The sequence below is a fragment of the Protobothrops mucrosquamatus genome, unplaced genomic scaffold (assembly GCF_001527695.2).
Source record: "Protobothrops mucrosquamatus isolate PMUCROS unplaced genomic scaffold, P.Mucros_1.0 scaffold378, whole genome shotgun sequence".
NCBI lineage: Eukaryota > Metazoa > Chordata > Lepidosauria > Squamata > Viperidae > Protobothrops > Protobothrops mucrosquamatus.
This window is the reverse complement of record NW_015386710.1, coordinates 1282961-1301630: the sequence shown is the minus strand read 5'-3', so window position 1 is coordinate 1301630 and position 18670 is coordinate 1282961. Positions and strand designations below refer to the sequence as shown.

The following is an 18670-nucleotide window of genomic DNA, read 5'->3' as shown; positions in this document are numbered from 1 at the left end:
TGGACTTATGCCTAAGGCAGGGTTAGGACTCACAGTCCTCTAATTTCTAGCCTGATGCCTTAACCATTACACCATACTGGCTCCCTTAATAAAATAATGGCATGTTCAAATCCATGGATCATATAATATCACTATGCAGAGCAATAGGTCACTATATCTGAAATTAGGGCATCTGAATAAGCCTGGTGTGCCAGCTAAACGTTCAAACTGGAGCACCTAACCCTTTCTCAGGTGGATGTTGTGTTGGGCAGAACAGCTGCATTTAATTACAATTCCACAGAAGTGTCATTCAAATTTGCATCATTGGTTAGGAAACCGTCTCTGCTAAAGAAATGGCTGGTGTGAGGCTCAACTTTCCCTCCTCTGTCTCCTGCCATGCCTTGGTATGCTACAGAAATATTAAACATGTCCAATTAAAAGTCATTTAACAACAAATCCTAGACTGTGCAGCGATAAAACACCATACTAAAAGTAGACAAAAGCTTCCTTATGTACAGCAACAGTTTCAGGATACCAGTAAGGTTAGAAGTACTGTTTCCATTTGGGTTATCTGTCCTATCTACACAGTGCAAGTCTGCTAAAAGGAGCAACAGCCTTAGTCTAAGGGAGGCCACACTGGCAACTGGCCAAGGTCCATTGTTTCTTCCAGACAGTATGATACAGTTCCCCACTTGCCATGCTCTCTTCATCTGGACATTTTTGCTACTGGCAGTAGGCTTCTGTAGTCCACAAAGAGCCAATTTGAATCTTCAGTCTGTTCTTGAGGCTAGGATTTCCTAACTAGCACCTTTCTTTTCCCATTCCTGAAAAGAAAAGGAAGAAAAAAGTGCTCATTATCTTGTGTAGTTGCAATTACTTTCCACAGTGTTTTTGTTTATTTCTCTATCTAATCTACAGACCTGATATTTCATGGTGGTCTCCCATCCAGGTGCTACTACCAACTGCAATGACCGACCAAACCCCAAATGCTAATTTGGTGGATTTTGTTTTTTGTTTTGCTACATAATTCCAGTCGTTATGCTTCCTAGATGCCTTACCTTTGCTTTCTGCAAAACTGTTCCTTTCCCTGTGACCATGACAGATAAAGGGCGGTTTTTTAATGCCACTGCTGAATTGACAGGTGAATTTTCTGGATTATTCGTAGGATTAGCAACTTTCATCTATATTTAAGGGGAAAAGAGAATAGTGACAACACGAACTTTACTATTTTAATTGTACATTTTATCAGTTGCATATCAGAGTTCATGGAATCTTCTGATTGTGGATATGTGGGGGTCGAATATAAATTAATGTTGCATTTGATCTTGGCAATTTATTGAAACTTATTCTGGTGTTTTGCTTTCATGTAGCAAGAATGAAGCCAGAATTCTTTCCAATTTTGGCCAAAGTACTAATGAGCCACATGGGTATTGTATGTCTTACAATATCAGTGAAGCAAGAGCTCTGGCTTTGTCCTCATGATCTTCTGGTGAATTGAAGGCCTATACTATTAACTATTACATTTTTTAAAGTATGAGAAAAGATTCAATCACAGAACTCTTGCCCCACATATATATGAACAAGTTGTTGACAAGCATCCTACCACTTCTCAAAGTGACATGCTACATACTTTGGGACTTGCATTTTCCATGTGTGTGGTATCCACTGTGGTGCCAAGTGTAACTGGACCAGACTCTGCTTTCCTGAGATTCTCTTTTGCTTCAACAAGTCTCAGCTCCAAGTCAACACGCTGATCTTCTTTCCTCTTACACTCTTCTTCTATCTCTTTTAGCTTCTGTTCCATTGTAGACAATTTATTCTTATCTGCCAAGGAAAGAGTAGAGATATAGAAAATGCTATCACTTATCCATGTCATATCTCTCTCTCTCTCTCTCTCTCTCTCTCTCTCTCTCTCTCTCTCTCTCTCTCTCTCTCTCTCTCTCTCTTTGTGTGTGTGTGTGTGTGTGTGTGTGTGTGTGTCTATCATATATATGGGCATTTTTTGGACCATTACATTCTTCCAAGAGAGAAAGTTTAGGGACAATTGTGGAGAAAAGAAGAGCTACTTATCAAATGAATCAAAATAGTGGATCTGTTGTTCTCCAGAACAACAGATGAAGCTTCTGAAGAAGAAGCAACATCAAACAGGGCAAGAACCTGCTGGTAACTCGGCCATCATCCGGCAGTCTCATAAAACACAATCACATCACTTAAATGCTTAAAAATGATTGCCTGTTCTATGCCAGGCACCAGGGAGTGAAAATAAGATGAGCAATGGAAGTTTACCTGAGCAGTTCATCAGAATCTCTTTCAGCTCCCTTTTCTCTTTTCGAAGCTTTGCCAGCTGAGAACGGATTTCTTCTTTGTCTTTCTCCAAACGGTCTCTCTCCTCTGAATATCTCTTCACTTCAGCCTCTGTCCTGTTCTTGCCTAGTTTTGTTTCTACAGGGGCTGTGAATTTAGTTTACACTCTCTTAGTGAAGGAACCTTTTCCAGTGACAAAAACTACAAACACTAATACAAATGTCGAATGCAATTGAAAAAAGAGTAACAGCAGATCTACATTTATCTACTGAGCTACTTGAAGTGCTCAGACCCAAAAAACTGACCTGACTACACAAGCCTTCTGTAACCATTAGGCACTACTCTGTCCTGGCCTGCTGTCATGCAAGAGGGAGAAAGTTCAGTACATTAAGAAGGTATCAGAGAAATAATAAAAGATGCCCCAAATTAGCCTGCTGTTCACTAAATTCTTGCTAACAATTAGCCTATAGATGTACCGCAGGTATATGACTTAACAAAGTGTGGCCATAAATAGAGATAATCCACCTGCATCATAAAAACTTGAACTAAGGAGATAGTATTGCGGTCACCATACTTACCTGTATTCATCACTTTGAGCTTTTCTGTTTTTTCCTTTGGTGCAGCCATTACCACAGTGGGGTCACTCTGAGGAAATATAATTTGCTGCTGTTGTGTCTGGATTTTTATTGTACCTGTCCATGGAGATGGCAGTTCATCTATGTCGGAAGGCCTCTGCTTGAGAAAAAAGATGAGAAGAGCCAATTTGGTCTAGTGGTTAAAGGTCAGTCTAGAAACCAGGAGACTGTAAGTTCTAGTCCTGCCTTAAGCATTAAAGCCAGCTGGATGAGACAGTCACTCTCTCTCTCAGCCCAACCCACTTCACAGAGTTATTATTGTAGGGAAACTGGGAGGGGAAACTAGTATTAGATTGATCTCTCTCTGATAAGGCTATCCAAAGCCTTAAGCAGATGCATTTCCCATTACCTTTGTATAACATTTCATTACCTTTGTATTTCAATTTCTATCATTCCAGATGTTCATACTATTAAAAATATTGGGAACTGCCGATGCAGCGTGTGTGGAATGTGTCAGTCAAGGGAAGAGCATTGTAAGAATAAAACTTTATTACGGTGTAGTACCTGTTCTGGAATTTCCATTGCACTTCTGTTTAGCTCTGGTTCTTTTTGCACCATGGCTGAGTCTTTTTCAAAGTCCACTGAGCTCTTGCTCATAGATCTTTGTAAAGGGGGAGACACTGAAGGAGTAGTCTGACCCTGCTTTGAGCCAGCTCCGTGCAGCAAGGATTTCATTGGAGTGAGGTCTAGATAGACTCTGTCCTGTTCCCCTTCACATTTACTTCCATTTGGAGGCACAGGATCCTATAAAAGAAGGCATGTTCCAAATAATAATTCCACTTAAGGAAACAAATTCTGTTTCCTTAAGTGCACATTTCTATTTGACAGTCTGAATTCAACACTGTTACATATAATGTGGATTTACATTCACTCATGACTTTATAATAGCAATCCAGCACAATTTTCTTTAAATATTACTGACAAAAAAAATCACTTTGCAACCCCCCCTCCCAAATTTCAATATTGCTGCTTAGAATGATAAACAAACTGGCCAATTCTGCAAAAAAACCTCACCATGGTGGCCTCTGGAATGTCCACATCATCATAGAGTTCTTCTTGGTTCCCCATTCTCTTTGGCAGGTTGTCAATGTAAGTGTTGGGTTCAGAGTGCTTTCTTTGCATTAAGCTGAAAAACATGAAAGCAAACATGCTATCATAGGGTTTCAAAGCATCACCAGCAGTAACAGCTCTTAGATCCTGACAGTTACTGTCTATCTTTGGGTGTGGCAACTGCTCCTGACTTCATCTTCTACCAGACACCCAAGTCCAATGAAGCAGTCACCATGTAAGAGTCCAATGAAGCAATGTACAACAAAGAGCAAAACACTGGTTCCTATCAGCAAGAGACAAAGTATGTCACACACCTGTGTAATCACGCAACAAGGGGTCCACTACAGTTTCCCAATAATTTTAATTTTGATTCCAAATGTTTCAGTCTCAAAATATTTGGTGGGCTTCAGGTTGGAAAGTTAAAGAAATGGGTGGCTACAGAAATCAAATAAGTAAATGAGATAAATACAATTGTTGTATTTATTTGAAATACAATAATTTCTATTTTCATTCATTTGTTTTCCCCACATACTTTCCTTAAAACAGTGGGAAATTAGGATTTTCTCCCTGTCCACTCACTCTTTTTAGGGATGAAATCTTCATTCAAAGGTTGCCTTTTGGGAACATAATATGGAAACTAATCATTCACCTATTTACCCTTTCTTTTTTTTTTCTTTAGTATGCCAGTTTCATTTTAATGCATCATATATGGGCTATATTTCATAGTACTGTTTATTTTCAAGTAAAAAAAACAAAAAAATCCCAAATACTTGTTTAGCAGAGTCAACAGATATACTAGGAAACCACCAAAAGGAAACAGATTCTGAACGGCAAACATGCTAGTATTGTAACTTACAATAATGAGTTTTTTGCTGCAGAGACAATACAGGAAATTCGATCAGCATCAACGTAATCATAAGTAAGCTCCTCGGGATCCGTTTTAGATCCAGATTCTGACAAAAGGACACCAAGCCAGTGGCCCATTTCTTCAGAAGATTTTGTCTATTAAATAAATGAAAACAGAGCCAACAATTATAGTTATGGTTCAAATCTCTTCTAATCAGTGGTTTAGTGAATCTCTAATCAGGGGACTGTTCTAATCTAATGGCTTGGATCTAAAGAAACATTAGAAGTAAGCAGAACCAAAAACAAATGTTGTACTTTTATCCACTCAGCAATGCCCCAAAAATATTTTCTGAAGAGTTGAACTATTTGGCTAAATAGGGTGAACACACAAATTTGCTCATTGTTCAAAGAGTCCTTACTTAAGAGAAGACAGAATTAGGGCGGGAGAAGAAAGTGAGGAAATTATGTTCTGCCCAGATGGAAAGGAAATCATGTGCTTGAAATTCAATAATTTACAGACCCATATAAACATTTAATTATTTAAATATTTGTGAAAATTTGTCCTGAATAATAAATGAGAGTTTAGTTGCCCAGGCGGAATAAATATGCCAGAATTTCGAAAAAGCGTTTCATCTAAAGATCTTTCTCTTTTTCCCCCAGAAGGTGGCACCAATTTGATGTTCTAAATATTTCTGTACCAGATGGGTCCTAAAATAAATGCTTAAATTTAGTGGTGAAACAAGGAAAGCATCACAGGCGTCCTCTACAATCGAGGGAAAAAAATGCTGTAACATGCAACATGTTACAGACTCCAGGTTTTTTGTATTTGTATTCTGATGTCAGATGCCACCCATAAGTAAAAAGGGTTTGTGTGAGCCTATGGATGCCTACAGTATATTCAGTAAGCACCATGAAAAGTGAAAAACAATTTTATAATTTCTAGTTGCCTTGAACTAAACTGATGAATCTATATGGCACCTTAACTTGGTGAATGAAACTAGTTTGAAATGACTGTTGAAGTCATCCTTATTCTGGCTCCATCACATTCAGCAATTTGTCTGCTAAAAACAAAACAATACTTGGAGTCTCTGGCAATCCTACCCTTGGCTGAAAATATTCCTCCCACTACAAAATGCAGGAAATTTGTCACATTTTCCTCCTCCTACTCAAATGTTGCTGATGTCAGAGAATCTAAGATTAGCAATAAACAAAAAACAAGAACAACTCTGAGTGAAAGTAATAGAGGTAAGCAACTTGTTTTTGAAATCAACTTTTCCTCCAGGAGAAATTAAACTCCTATAAACTCCCTTGAGTTATATTTAAAATTGCATTTATTACTTGTGCAGTCAAAAAAAAGGAAGTTACAAGATTAGAATTAAAAGATAAAATTTGAATTTATACTGTACATCACCATATATAATGTAGATAGTATACTACTTTGGGCAGAACTCTAGAAGTGGGGAGGGGGGAGTAAATATTGCTGACAGTATTCAATGTCACAAATTGTTTTTATGTGTGCATAAGGTAAAACTGCACCAGCTAACGACACATTATATTGCAGGGTGCAGCACTTGCAATCTGTGGACAGCCTGCGAACCTTGGCCTAATTTTAGATACTCCCACAGTTATTTTACTTTCTTGTTCCTTTTTTCCCCTTGCCTCCAGCATTCTTGACCTCACAATATCATTCCTATGTTATAAATTTAAAGTACTTTCTTTCCTATGTGTGTTTGTAGGCATGAGTAAGAGAGAGAATATGCCATTTGGAAGTAGAACTAGGGTGGAAACAGTCAACACGAAGAAAAGAAATTGGGCCCTTAGCCTGAACTTTTTTAAAAAATTAAAAAAAACACTAAAAAGTGATAGTGGGAGGTAGAACAAAAGGTCCTGGGCAAAGAATCATTTGAAGCGCTTCATATTTATTTATTTTTGAATGCACCGTTGACTTATTGAACTATAAAACTGCTGATGTAGTGCTCAACATATTTTTTTGTTACAGTTCTAACAACATGCCTATTATTTTAAGCATTGCCAAATATAGAGTGGAAACATACAGGGTCAATCAATGAAAAAAGCTTAAGATTTCTATAGACTTTAAAAGCAGGGTCATCTAGGAAGCCAATGAACCCAACAAAGAAGGAAGTAAGGGGAGAATAAGAAAAAAGGACATGAAGAGTCCCGCTTATTGTAAATTTTGACCCTGTTGTTATACCAGCATCATAATCCAAAGATTATTTTCTCCAAAGGAATAGTCCTTAAGGAGAAAAATGGTTCTATACTGTTGTGCCCTGCATCTCTTTCTGGGAAGTCAAATGTTGGAGACTTATTGCTAGCGTTATTTTCTTGCTGTTTAAAATTACACTATAGCTACTATTTTAATTACAGGTATTATTTTCTCACGATAAGTTTACCTTTTGGATTAATTTGGCCGAAATATAAGGAAAACAAATTAAAAGTTCATTTTGCTCTCTCTTGTGCTTTCTGTATTATGTTTTTATGCAATTCAATGAAATAAGCTTTGGATAGGTAACATAAGTCATTTAAAGGAAGCTCAATGGCTACTAAACTGTGTTTACCAGCTTCTGGAGAAAATGACATCCATACCTCTAACATGGCCAATTCTTCACCATTGTGTAGGATACGAAATGAGTAGACATGGTCAGGGCTTGGGTCTGGGATGATTTCACAGCCCACCAAGTTCAAAGGTTGTTGAGCTGTTTTGTTTCTGTTTTTGTCCTGGTAAAAGTGGAGCTGGCCATCCTTCACATGGCACCAGTAGGATTTCCATTGGCTGTTCACCAGTACATTTAAATATGCTGCGAAGAAAGAAATGTTGTTTTAATAATATTTTCCTTCTTAATGGAGCCCAGAATACTCTTTCAATCCCCTTCAGAGATGATATGTTGTCAGTGGATAAGAACATGCTGACATAAATAATTTTCTTGCCCAAGGTAAGGTGCTAAACTAAAAGGCCTCTAAGACTACTTCCAACCCTACAACATGATGAATATGTTAGTCAAACCATCATACAAACTGAGATACAAATTCTGATATTAAAAAGCACATATTGTAACTAATTAATTACTTGATAACAGCACAGCCATCATCATCCACCTTTCATCCCCCAATCAAATACAACCTATGCTATGTAAATAACCTATGGCTCAATGGTCAAAATTTGATTTTGGATTACATTTTGAGCAAAAACAACAAGAAGAATCTGGATATTTTGTTACAACAAAGTTTAGAGTGACTCTGAAAATTCTCCCAAATGTGTTACTGTACATTCTATGGATTTTTACAAGACCTAAAAGAGCACTTTCTATTATTTCCTATTATTTTCCAGTCACAATGGATATATTAACGTTCTCTTTTGCATCATTCTCTGGGATTGTCTTCCCTGCAGGTGGTAGCAATTCAAATAAACACAGAAAAGTATGTGCATTTCATAAAAGTTACTTACTGCAAGTATCCAGAGATCTTTCTGGACTGTCCATGGAGGCAGACTTCTTTCTCCCAAGATTCATCAGGTTGCTAAATTTTAACCCAGGTGTGCATTTCTTCTTAGCTAAATAATTAAAAAGCTACATATTAAAGTTGAAGAAAATGATCATTATAAAATGATAACCTACTTATGTGCCTGAAGATATTTAGCTGATCTCGACTGAGTGATATTACCTTGATAATTATGAAATATGTACTTGTAGAGACAAGTATTCAAAAAGGGAAGAATGAAAAGTACACTTGTGTTGTTGGAAAAAATGCCTCCTATTTTAAGTCAGCCTGGAACAAAACAGAGCTTGTTTTTCATACCATTTCTTTCCTGCTTTCACTTGAGCCATTTTAAGGTACAGTAGGTTAGATAGAATGTAACCAACAGCACTGTACACCAAATGTGCAGATTGTCCCATACTAAAAATATGCTGATGTGATTGTTGACACAACCTTATAATTTTCTGCTGGGATTGAAGTATTTGTATCTTTTAAGTAATTTCTGAACCCACTATGTCAGGGGTGTCAAACGTGCAATGTCACGTGATGTGTTGCGACGTATTGTGACTTTTTTTTTCCATTGCTGGCAATGGGGTGGGCGCGGTTTTGCTATGATGCATCCGGCCCGCGGGCCAGCAGTTTGACACCCCTGCACTATGTCCATAAAATTGGATTTTGATTGGGCTAAAATAGGCCCACCTGTTTCATGTCTGCACAGCTCTCCCTCAAAGTTGTATGAAAGCATCATCCAACAGCCCTTGAGCTGGCAGAAAAGTATGGTAGAATAAACTGTGCTGCCCCCATTGCTGATCCTCATTCTGTTGTGGTAATGAGGCCAATAATTGGTGAGGTCCTTAATTATTGTGGCCAAGGAAGGGAACAGAAATGATGGATCCTGCAAATTCATCTCGCGCCCACCAAGTATGTAACCCTCTCTCACCCATTCTGATCCCCATAGGAGAATATGGGACAAGTTTAGAACAGTGGGATTAGCAACTAGTGGCAGGGCTCCCTCCAGAGAGTTTGCTCAGTGTCCCCATAACCTTTTCTGCCTGTTAGCTATCCTAAAGCTATTTCTGTGTATCGCTAAAGCTGGGTTCTAAAAGATTGAATGGTAACAGCACAGAGGAGAAGCAGAGGGGTGAAATATTTGATAGCTGTATAGCAGGCTATTTTGTGGGCAGAAATAATGCTCTTTTGAAACAGCATTAATCCTTATTTTTTTTTATAAAAAACCCAGCAAATCATAGATAAAAAGCACAGACGGGCATATGGGATGAAATGGGAGGACCTGATCCCATAACTAGTGCTGCAAGAGAATGGTAGTACATTCTAACCTCAGAATTAGCAATACCAGAAAGTAGCTGGGGGATGATCATGCAGAACCTATGTGCCAGAGTAGACTTCTAGAATTTTGTCATTTTGCTTATCATAGTATTTAGTGTCACCAAACAGTTACCATAGCATTTAGTGTCACCAAAGTCAGAATGAAGTACTATTGGATTTTTAATCAACTTTTAAAAATAAGGAAAGGCCAATTTAAATATATTTTTTAATCTGTTTTAATTTTTTTATATTGTATCAATTGTTCTGTTTTAATTGGCTGTAAGCCGCCCTGAGTCCACCAGGAGAAGGGCGGGATATAAATGCAATAAACTTAAACTTAAACTTAAACTTAAAATGAGATTGCCCCTCCCAAAGGCAACATAAGTAAGTGGAGTTACAGATGAAGGAACTACTGCTATATAACTCTGGCCCTGGGAACATTCACCAGTCAGGAGGAAGTTGCATTGTTCCTCAAAAATAATGATGACAATAAAGAGTAAAAAATACAGCTATATAAAATCCTTATCCACTGTAGCAGAAGAACACCTTCAGAGCCCCTACTGGCAGGACACACCCAACTGTCTGTTTACTCTTTCAAAAGAATTGTAATCTTGTTTAAAAATCAGGTCTACAGCTCTTTTAGAAGCATGCTAGATGCATGTTTTTAAGATCAGCTCTTCAGAAACTCCAGTTAAATATTCCAAGGGAAGATGACTGCAGAAGGCAGGCATCTGCCACCCATTCCAAAATGGCCGTGGAGAGCAACTCACAATAACTAGAGAAAAGAGATATGCCTGCAGGAGCCTAAAGCAGCAAACTGAGCAGATCCTAGCTCCAAACCACATCATCAGCTAAATGATTGGTAAAGTGTGCCAGATCATGTCTACAGCAAAAATTGTGTTGGGAGAAGAGGCCATTTTCAAATGCCTCAGTTATGGGCTGGGCATGAGACAAAAGCCACTTAATGAGTACATGGCAGAAAAAAAATGCTAAAGCATGGTTATGGTTGCAGGGAAGTGAGAAAGACTTTTGTGATTAAAAGCTGAGTTATTTTCCTTTGAACGATCCTCTTTTCTGTGGAACTGGGGAAAGTGTTTGCAAGCATTCCTTTTCAAGTATTTGCAAAGCTCCTCAGGTTTTTACAACAAACTGCAAGGAATGACTGAAAACTCAGATGAAGCCTGTTGCAAATAGAGGGTATTTACCTGGTCTTAATGTGATTGTCCTTTCTGTTTCTATTTACACTAAATCTTTTATTGCAATCTTGATGTAACTTTAATTCTTGGGATAAATACACACAATACTTCATATAAGCAAGCACATAACTGCAGTATATATTCTTGGCATGTAAGCTCTTGATCAATTAGGTTAGGTTTACTGCAGTTGACCAACAAATTAATAGAGCTGCTACAAGCTTTAGGTTTAGGTTTACTGTAGTTGATCAACAATTTAATAAAGCTGCTACAAGCTTCTGGCCTACTGATATTGTTTCTAATGTTTCAGTTCCAGAAAAAAAAAGATTACTCAGTTAATAATCAAATGCAAAACATGTTTTCTTTCAAATTCCAGCAAGTTAAATGAAATTTAGTTTCAGATAAAAATGTCCCCTCTTTATGATATTATTCTGAGTGGCAACATTTTCTCTCTGTATTGAGAGAAGGAATTATGATTCCTTTTTTAATATTCCTTCCTTTGGGAAGAGTTCAAAGCTTAGCAGAAGAGCATAAGCATTTTACACAGAAAGTCCCATATTTGATTCCTAGTTTTTAATTAAAATTTCAGATAGGAGGAGAAGTAAAGGATCTCTTTTAGCTCAAAACCCTGGACAACCATTGCCAGTCAAAATAGATACCGGTAGTAGTAGATTGGACCGATAAACAGGTATATGGAAGTTTTCTATGTTTTACAAGGTCCTCTTTCATTATCCCTGGTAGAAGCTACATAGTTTAATTAGTGTGGACAACAAATTAATTTGGCAGAGAAGCTCCTCTATCCAATTCTATTTCAACCAGGAAATCTGCAAATTCAACATACAGCAGAGAAAGCTGCTTTAATTTATCTCTTCCTCCTAATTCAAATTCCTCCTGCCCAGAATCTTCCAGTTGTCATGGGATTACAATTCCCAACATCTATGAAAGATACTAGATTGGGGAAACTTTCTGAATTCAAAATCACGTTACCATCTTTTGTTTCCATCAGCTCTATGTGACCATCAGCGTTGCTTCCAGTCTCTGATGGCTCCACCTGCAAAGAACAAAGCACAATCTCCATGACTAAAGTTGAGAAAATTATAACATACTGGACTGAAGAACTTTTCTGCCTGTTGGAAACTTATATTTTATGTTTAGAGCAATGTGAGAAAATGATGGATAGTACAATATAAAAGCATGAATATTGATGTATCTATTGCTCTTGGAATGTTATCAGATTTGCAAATCCTCACTAAAAAAAAACCAACTGCTTCTTTTTTATTTGACTTTGGGCAAATAGCAACACAGCTTGATTGGAACACCAGGCACACGAATGGAGAAACTTGATCTTTCCACCAAGCTTCCTCTTTCATAAGATTAATTGCCCAATGGTTGATTGATTGGCTTAAAAACATGTTCATTTAATTATAATACTGATATTACAATATAAACAAATAACAGTATGTTGTATGAAATGTACTTTTACTCTCAGTTTAATTCACCCAAGCATTCTTTTTAATGAACCAGCAAGAAATCTATTGAGGAAAGAAATGTTTACTATATCCAGGAAAATAGAGCTCCTTTGGGAGACATAAACATCACAGAATTCTGAATGTAAAATCATTCTGAATTTTGAAGAATTAATTAAAGTAAGAGGAAAAAGTCTTTTCATGGTAGCCAAGCCATGTGGAAAAGTAATTTCAAAAAGCTCCTTGGCATCAATTGTCAAAAAAGTGTGTCAGATACCACCCAAATAATAATCAGATCACTCCCTAAAACTCCACAAGAGCTAGCAACTTCTTGTGAATATTTAAAAGCATATAGAACCCTGCAGGGCTGAATTAAGTGGCATAATGTAGTGGAACAGCCTAGTAGTACTATTTTAACCTCTTCTGCTGGATGGAGATATCTAGGATTGTAGAGTTAATGATTTGCCTCCCAAAGTCATTTAGTTCCCATTCCCACCCTTAAAAAAATTGTTGGGTTCATAAATGAATAAGTTAAGTCACATCCATGGAAACTGAACACCATTAATCATTTTCATAGAACAAGTCCAAGTTGGAATAGAGGTAAGCAATATAATCAGCAAATTGTTTTGCAAATGTATCACAGCAGGTTATTGAGAACACTCCCTTCTCTTCAGCAGCTCATAATATAGTAGCTCCAACTGAAACAACATTAACAACTCCATAAGGCAATTTTGTGCTGACACACTGGTAGGAAAGAAGGCCTTACTACCATTAGAATAGCCTTTAAATGAGCTCTAGGTTATGTTTGACTAAATTTGTTCCATGTTTCCCATCCCAGATGCTTTCCTTAAGTTTCTGGAGGAGTGCATGTGGGGGTCCAAGAAAGTTTTTAGCACACCAAATTCAGCAGAAACAGACAAATAACATTCTACTGATTATGGGTAGAAAATAAGACAAAAATAGAAAATAGAAAATAAACAACTAAAAAATCCCAATTGTCCCAAAGAGATACCAAAAGAAAAAGAAAAATATGCATATGTATGGGTATGTGTGTGTGTATCCATATATAGAGAACAATAGCACTAGCATTTAGATTATATACCGCTTCATAGTGCTTTAAAACACTCTCTAAGAGGTTTACAGATTCTGCAAATTGCCCCCAACAATCTAGGTCCTCATTTTACTGACCTCGGAAGGATAGAAGACTGAGTCAACTTTGAGCCAGTGAGGATCGAACTCCTGGCAGTGAGCTGAATTAGACTGCAATACTGCATTCTAACCATTGCACCACCATGGCTCTTTATATACAGAGAGACAGATTTTATAAAGACCAGTAAATGCTCAGCTCCATTTAGTCACCCCAACTCCACCCTGAAACAAGGGATTAAAGCAGTGGTGGGATTCAAATATGTGAACAACCGGTTCTCTGTGTGGATGCTGCTTCCAGAAGTCCCTTCTGGGCCTGGGCAACAAAAAATTAGCTACCAGTTCTACCGAACTGGTGCGAACTGGCTGAATCCCGCCACTGGATTAAAGGGTCATAAAAGGAAAAAACAACAACGCTTCTTTATATAATGTTTTCATTTGGGTTTGAACAGAAGTAAATCTATTAAGCTCTGTTTAAAATCAATTTGAAACAAGCTTATTGGGAAGATAAATGGATACAAAGAAGTGTTGTTGTGAAGGGATGGAACGATGCTTGAAGCTGTTCTAATTGCAGCATACAGCAAAAGTTGGCGTTTTCACATTTGCACGTTTCAGCCATTTTCCTGTTTTGATGGTGGGAGTAACTTCCCTTATATAATGAAGTAGTTTTAAAATATTATGCAACAGGAAAATTTAAGAGCTACTTTTTAAGCATCCCTTTCAAAAGATAAGACATACTTTTGGATTATTGAACCGCTGAAAGTCTGGAACATACTGATTTCCTTCACATGGCCCATCTGGATAGAGACCACTTGTTTCTTGGATTACCTGTGGGGGGGGGGAAAGCATGATGTAAGCAAGTTCTTGTCTTATGGCCAGCTACATCTTTTATTTTCTTCTGTGCCAAAAAACGTTTAAACTGAGTTATGTTTAACTGAAACATAACTCAGTTTAAACAAAGCAATTTTGAAATTAGAGATATAGAAGTTGAGCTGTTTCAGAAAGCTCTGCTTGAAAGTGAAGCCTAGAACATATACAGTATATAAACAGCACACCAAATCAGAGGATGTGCTGGGCAATCCCCACCATTGTTCTACGCTAATTAGGAATGATTTCTTACGCAACAGTCTCTGGGCAGTCAGTAGAGATATCAAGATGAAAAACACTACATGTGCCAACAACATTTTTTTTAAAAAAAACCTCCTCTTCCACCTATTAGCAGATGAAAATTATTTTAGTTTCTGTGCTATACTGACCACTCTAGATTAAATCCAATCATGAGAGGTGCAGAAGATTACCCCAATTTGAGCTGACAAAGTAACCTTGTGTTATACCAAGATGAGTGCATACATGTATTTTTTGCTGTGGTTAGTTTAATTTAGAAACAGGGGCTTGGTACTTTGCCAGCCAGTGTTCTTGTGCTTTTAAAAGATTTACCAAACAGCATGTACTTGCTTTGTACTTGGACCTTTTTACTTGACTATAAATTATTAAGAATTTCCTTGTGTTTTCACAGCTACTTCAGTTCAGAGGTCTTTGGCATGGAAAATCAAGATGCAGAAAAATCAAAATAATAAGTACAGGAATATCAAATAGCAAGGGCATGGCCACATAACATTGAATATTTATCCCCTGAAAAGCTTAGAAGCACAGTAACATGTAAGTAAATCTAGAACATAGAGGACCAATTGTAAGCACCATTCACTCAGTGTCATCATAACTTTAAATGATTGCTGAGTGAGTGGTCATAACCCGAGAACTACCTGCATAAAATTTAAATTAATGTTATTGAAAATTCTCTAAAAATATTTTAATTTAAAATTACTTTAACAAGGAGCTATGCTCTTCTAATTCATACATTTGCCCTTGGGCTCCAATGAAGTATATTTCATAAATATATGGTTTCTTTTCCTAAAGGCATTGTGTGTTTAAGGGGGAGCCTTAAATCACATGACTGGTAAAGCACAAGAACGCTGGCTGTCAAGTTCAGTGTTGGCATTTGCAATTGAGGCTTCAACAAATCTCCGCAACCTGGAGTAATAAAAATTGCAAAGAAAAAAAGGCTCAACTCACTCTGAGCCATTGTTCTGCCTGGTCTTTACTTTGCAAACCCAAGACGATCACATCTGCATTCATGGGGATGATCTTCAGCTTATGTTCCTGCTTTCTTAGATTCTTCTCCTTGTGAATGACACTGCAACCCACCAAATTAACATCCAGCTGAGGATTATGGTCCTTGGAAGTCTTGTAACACTGGGAACAAAAGCAATATAGTAAGATTATTATTTTCTTTAAAATCATTTAAAACATTTGTTCAGCTGTTCATCTGAAAACCAACTCTTGGGTGGCTTACAACCAATCAAACAAGAAATAATCATAAAACAAAAAATGATAAAACTAAAAGAAAAAAGAAAAAACTGGGCCTACAACCGCACTTCCCAGATGGCACTCACAATAGTCTCATCCCACTCTGAACTCACCCTGTTGCAACCCTTGGGGGGAAGAGCCAGGTCTTAATTGCTCTCCTGAAGGTTAAAAGGAGGAGAGCTGTTGGATCTCAGGACAGAGGTTACAACAGAAAAGGCGTGCTTCTAAGGACCCACAAATGGAAATGTTTAAGAGAAAGGACCTGGAATACACCTCCCCTATCTATTCTGGTGGACGGGCAGATACCTCAGATAGAAGAATTTGTACAGTAACATAGTCTCAAGCCATGTTTAAGGGGGGCTAAACCTACCTAACATCGATATGTCTAAAGAGGTAGGCTTGCTATTTACAGCAGGGGTAGTCAACCTTGGCTCTTTTATGACTCGTGGACTTCAACTCACAGCTGGCTCAGGAATTCTGGGAGTTGAAGTCCACGAGTCATAAAAGAGCCAAGGTTGACTACCCCTGATTTACAGTGTGTCCCAGGTAATAAGTAATATTTATTTAAAGTAAAGCCAACTGCCATGTGTTTCAGGTGAAATTATGAAATGAATGATTCATGAAATAATGAATGAAAACAGAATTGCTGGAGATTAGAAAGCAAAACTTAAAGCTATCCAATAAAGATTAGAAGGAAGGCCTCTACCAATCTTCACATTTAATACAAATTTGTATTCACATTTAATACAAATTTTACATGTGCCATGTAACTAAGTTTAGATATATTCAAGCATGCATTCTCATCACTAATGTTGAAATGATACTTGGAGGAGGGGGATGGGGAAGCAGCTTGTTATTTACCTCAAGCATTAAAACCTCTTGATTACAGTATTCCTTTGTCTAACCCTATACTATACTTCTCCAACAAGAGTACATATAATTCATGCATGCTTCTTTCTCAACAAATATATTGGAATATGGAATAGAGCAGTGGTTCTCAACCTTTTTAATGCCGCGACCCCAACCGGTCGTAAGTCGAGGACTAAACCGGTCGTAAGTCGAGGACTAAACTGGTCGTAAGTCGAGGACTTTCCCTGCCCGGGAGCGCCGCGCATGTGTGGTTCCGCCCCCTGCGCCGGCCGAGGCATAGCTGGCAAGTGGCAGAGACGGAGCAGGCCGACCACCAGCTGGCCCAGCCTAAGGGAGGTAAGGCACCCACCGGAAAAGGGGAAAAAATGGTGGACAAAAAAAATGGACAAAAAAATGGCGGACAGCCTTGCTTGGCGACCCCCGTGAAATGGTCGATCGACCCCAAATGGGGTCCCGACCCACAGGTTGAGAACCACTGGAATAGAGTAAGAGGTGACAAGGGTTACCTTGGCTCTATATTTCTGGTTGCTTCCCTGCCTCATACTATGAACCATACTTGTTAAAACTCCTTCATGTTCCTCCTTCCTTATCTGCCCAAATAGCTCTTTTGCAAACACTTCTAGTCTTGAGAACCATTTGCTCTTATTTCAAGAACGGAAAACCAAGAACCTCTCTTAAATGACTGTCTGAGGTAGAATAGTAAAATTTGTAGTCCAAAACGTCTGAAAATTACATATCCTTAAAGTAAAGTTGCCTTCACATCCTATTTACAGGCTACCCAAAAATATTTGTTTGCTTACCAGGAGGAAGGAATTTCGTAGATGAAATAGCCCCTTTGGATTTATTTGCCACTTCTATTTTCTGAATTCTTCATTTTTAAAATTTTAACAGAAAAAACTTCAAGAATAATTTAGATTTTAAACATATTTTCTGGCTAAATACTTACCAACAATCTGTTTTCTTTAATCATGCAAAGCTGCTTGGCCCACTGGCCTAACCATTTCTTTCGCCAGAGAAAAGCACAAATCCGGGCATCTTTCATAAGTTCAATAGATGCTTCGGGTGATGGCCACTGATGAGGGGCTGATCTGCCTTTACTGCTCTCTTCCTCATCATAGGATTCATAGGAGCTGCTGACTGCTTCATCATCTGCATCCAAGGGAAAAAAAGACCATTTACATTTACATCCGGGTTAAAAAGGGATTAGTTTTTTCTATCGTTCACTAGGTAAGTGCCAAAGCATCCCAATATGTATAACTAAGATAACCAGAAGTCAAGATGACTTGAGAACTTGTAAAATTTAAACCATTAAATGTTCAAGAAAATATGGCAACTTTACCCCATTCTATTTTGATCAGCATGCAGAAGTTCACTATCCAATCCAATTTTTAAATTTGATAACAACAGCCATCTCGTGTAGGCTGCAATCATCTAATATAATATACTTGGAAAAGTGAATGGCATGAATTACATTCATATGAAATAATTGTTAACGTGCTATCAGTTAGTTTTGACCCCTAGAAAACCCTTGCATTAATTTTGATAGAATTATTACACTAATAATTTGAGTATCTGTATAGTCAACAGTCCTATTTAATTAATCCAACCAAGCTGTAGTGGTATGAAATAAATATCACAGTGACATGTTTTAATAATATGCATATTACACATGGTTTTTATTCAGTTTGAAGTTACATAATATATCACTTTTATAAATTCTATGTTCTGCTACATCATGCAAACTGATAACCTTCAAAAGTCTTAAGATTTCAATATCCATACTCTTAGAATAGCTAGTAACAAAGAACTGTAACTTATCTTACTGTCAGGACCCACCTCAACACCTCATCCCAAGAAAGCAGAACTCATGGAAGCAAGCTCTTCCAAAAGGAACTTTTATTAGGAGAAGCTGACTAGACAGGATCTGAGGAACTCCTGTACAGATCAATGGGTTAAGTATCCCCAAGCAAACCCCACCCCATAGTTCATCCGGACG

At 37.7% G+C, this 18670-nt stretch overlaps 1 protein-coding gene across 1 annotated transcript in view; it reads right to left on the bottom strand.

Moving 5' to 3' along the window:
* Nucleotides 1-63: 63 nt before the first annotated feature.
* Nucleotides 64-18670, bottom strand: part of AFAP1L2 (actin filament associated protein 1 like 2) — a 21111-nt gene continuing 2504 nt past the window's right edge. The window contains exons 2-15 of the mRNA XM_015815820.1: nucleotides 17621-17823; nucleotides 15511-15690; nucleotides 14176-14265; nucleotides 11813-11876; nucleotides 8278-8382; nucleotides 7419-7630; nucleotides 4825-4970; nucleotides 3933-4044; nucleotides 3423-3662; nucleotides 2862-3018; nucleotides 2266-2430; nucleotides 1610-1803; nucleotides 1038-1160; nucleotides 64-803 (exon numbers count right to left, since the gene is read on the bottom strand). Coding sequence (XP_015671306.1) covers nucleotides 777-803; nucleotides 1038-1160; nucleotides 1610-1803; nucleotides 2266-2430; nucleotides 2862-3018; nucleotides 3423-3662; nucleotides 3933-4044; nucleotides 4825-4970; nucleotides 7419-7630; nucleotides 8278-8382; nucleotides 11813-11876; nucleotides 14176-14265; nucleotides 15511-15690; nucleotides 17621-17823 — 2018 coding nt within the window. The 3' untranslated portion in view covers nucleotides 64-776. The remainder of the gene's footprint in view (nucleotides 804-1037; nucleotides 1161-1609; nucleotides 1804-2265; nucleotides 2431-2861; nucleotides 3019-3422; nucleotides 3663-3932; nucleotides 4045-4824; nucleotides 4971-7418; nucleotides 7631-8277; nucleotides 8383-11812; nucleotides 11877-14175; nucleotides 14266-15510; nucleotides 15691-17620; nucleotides 17824-18670) is intronic.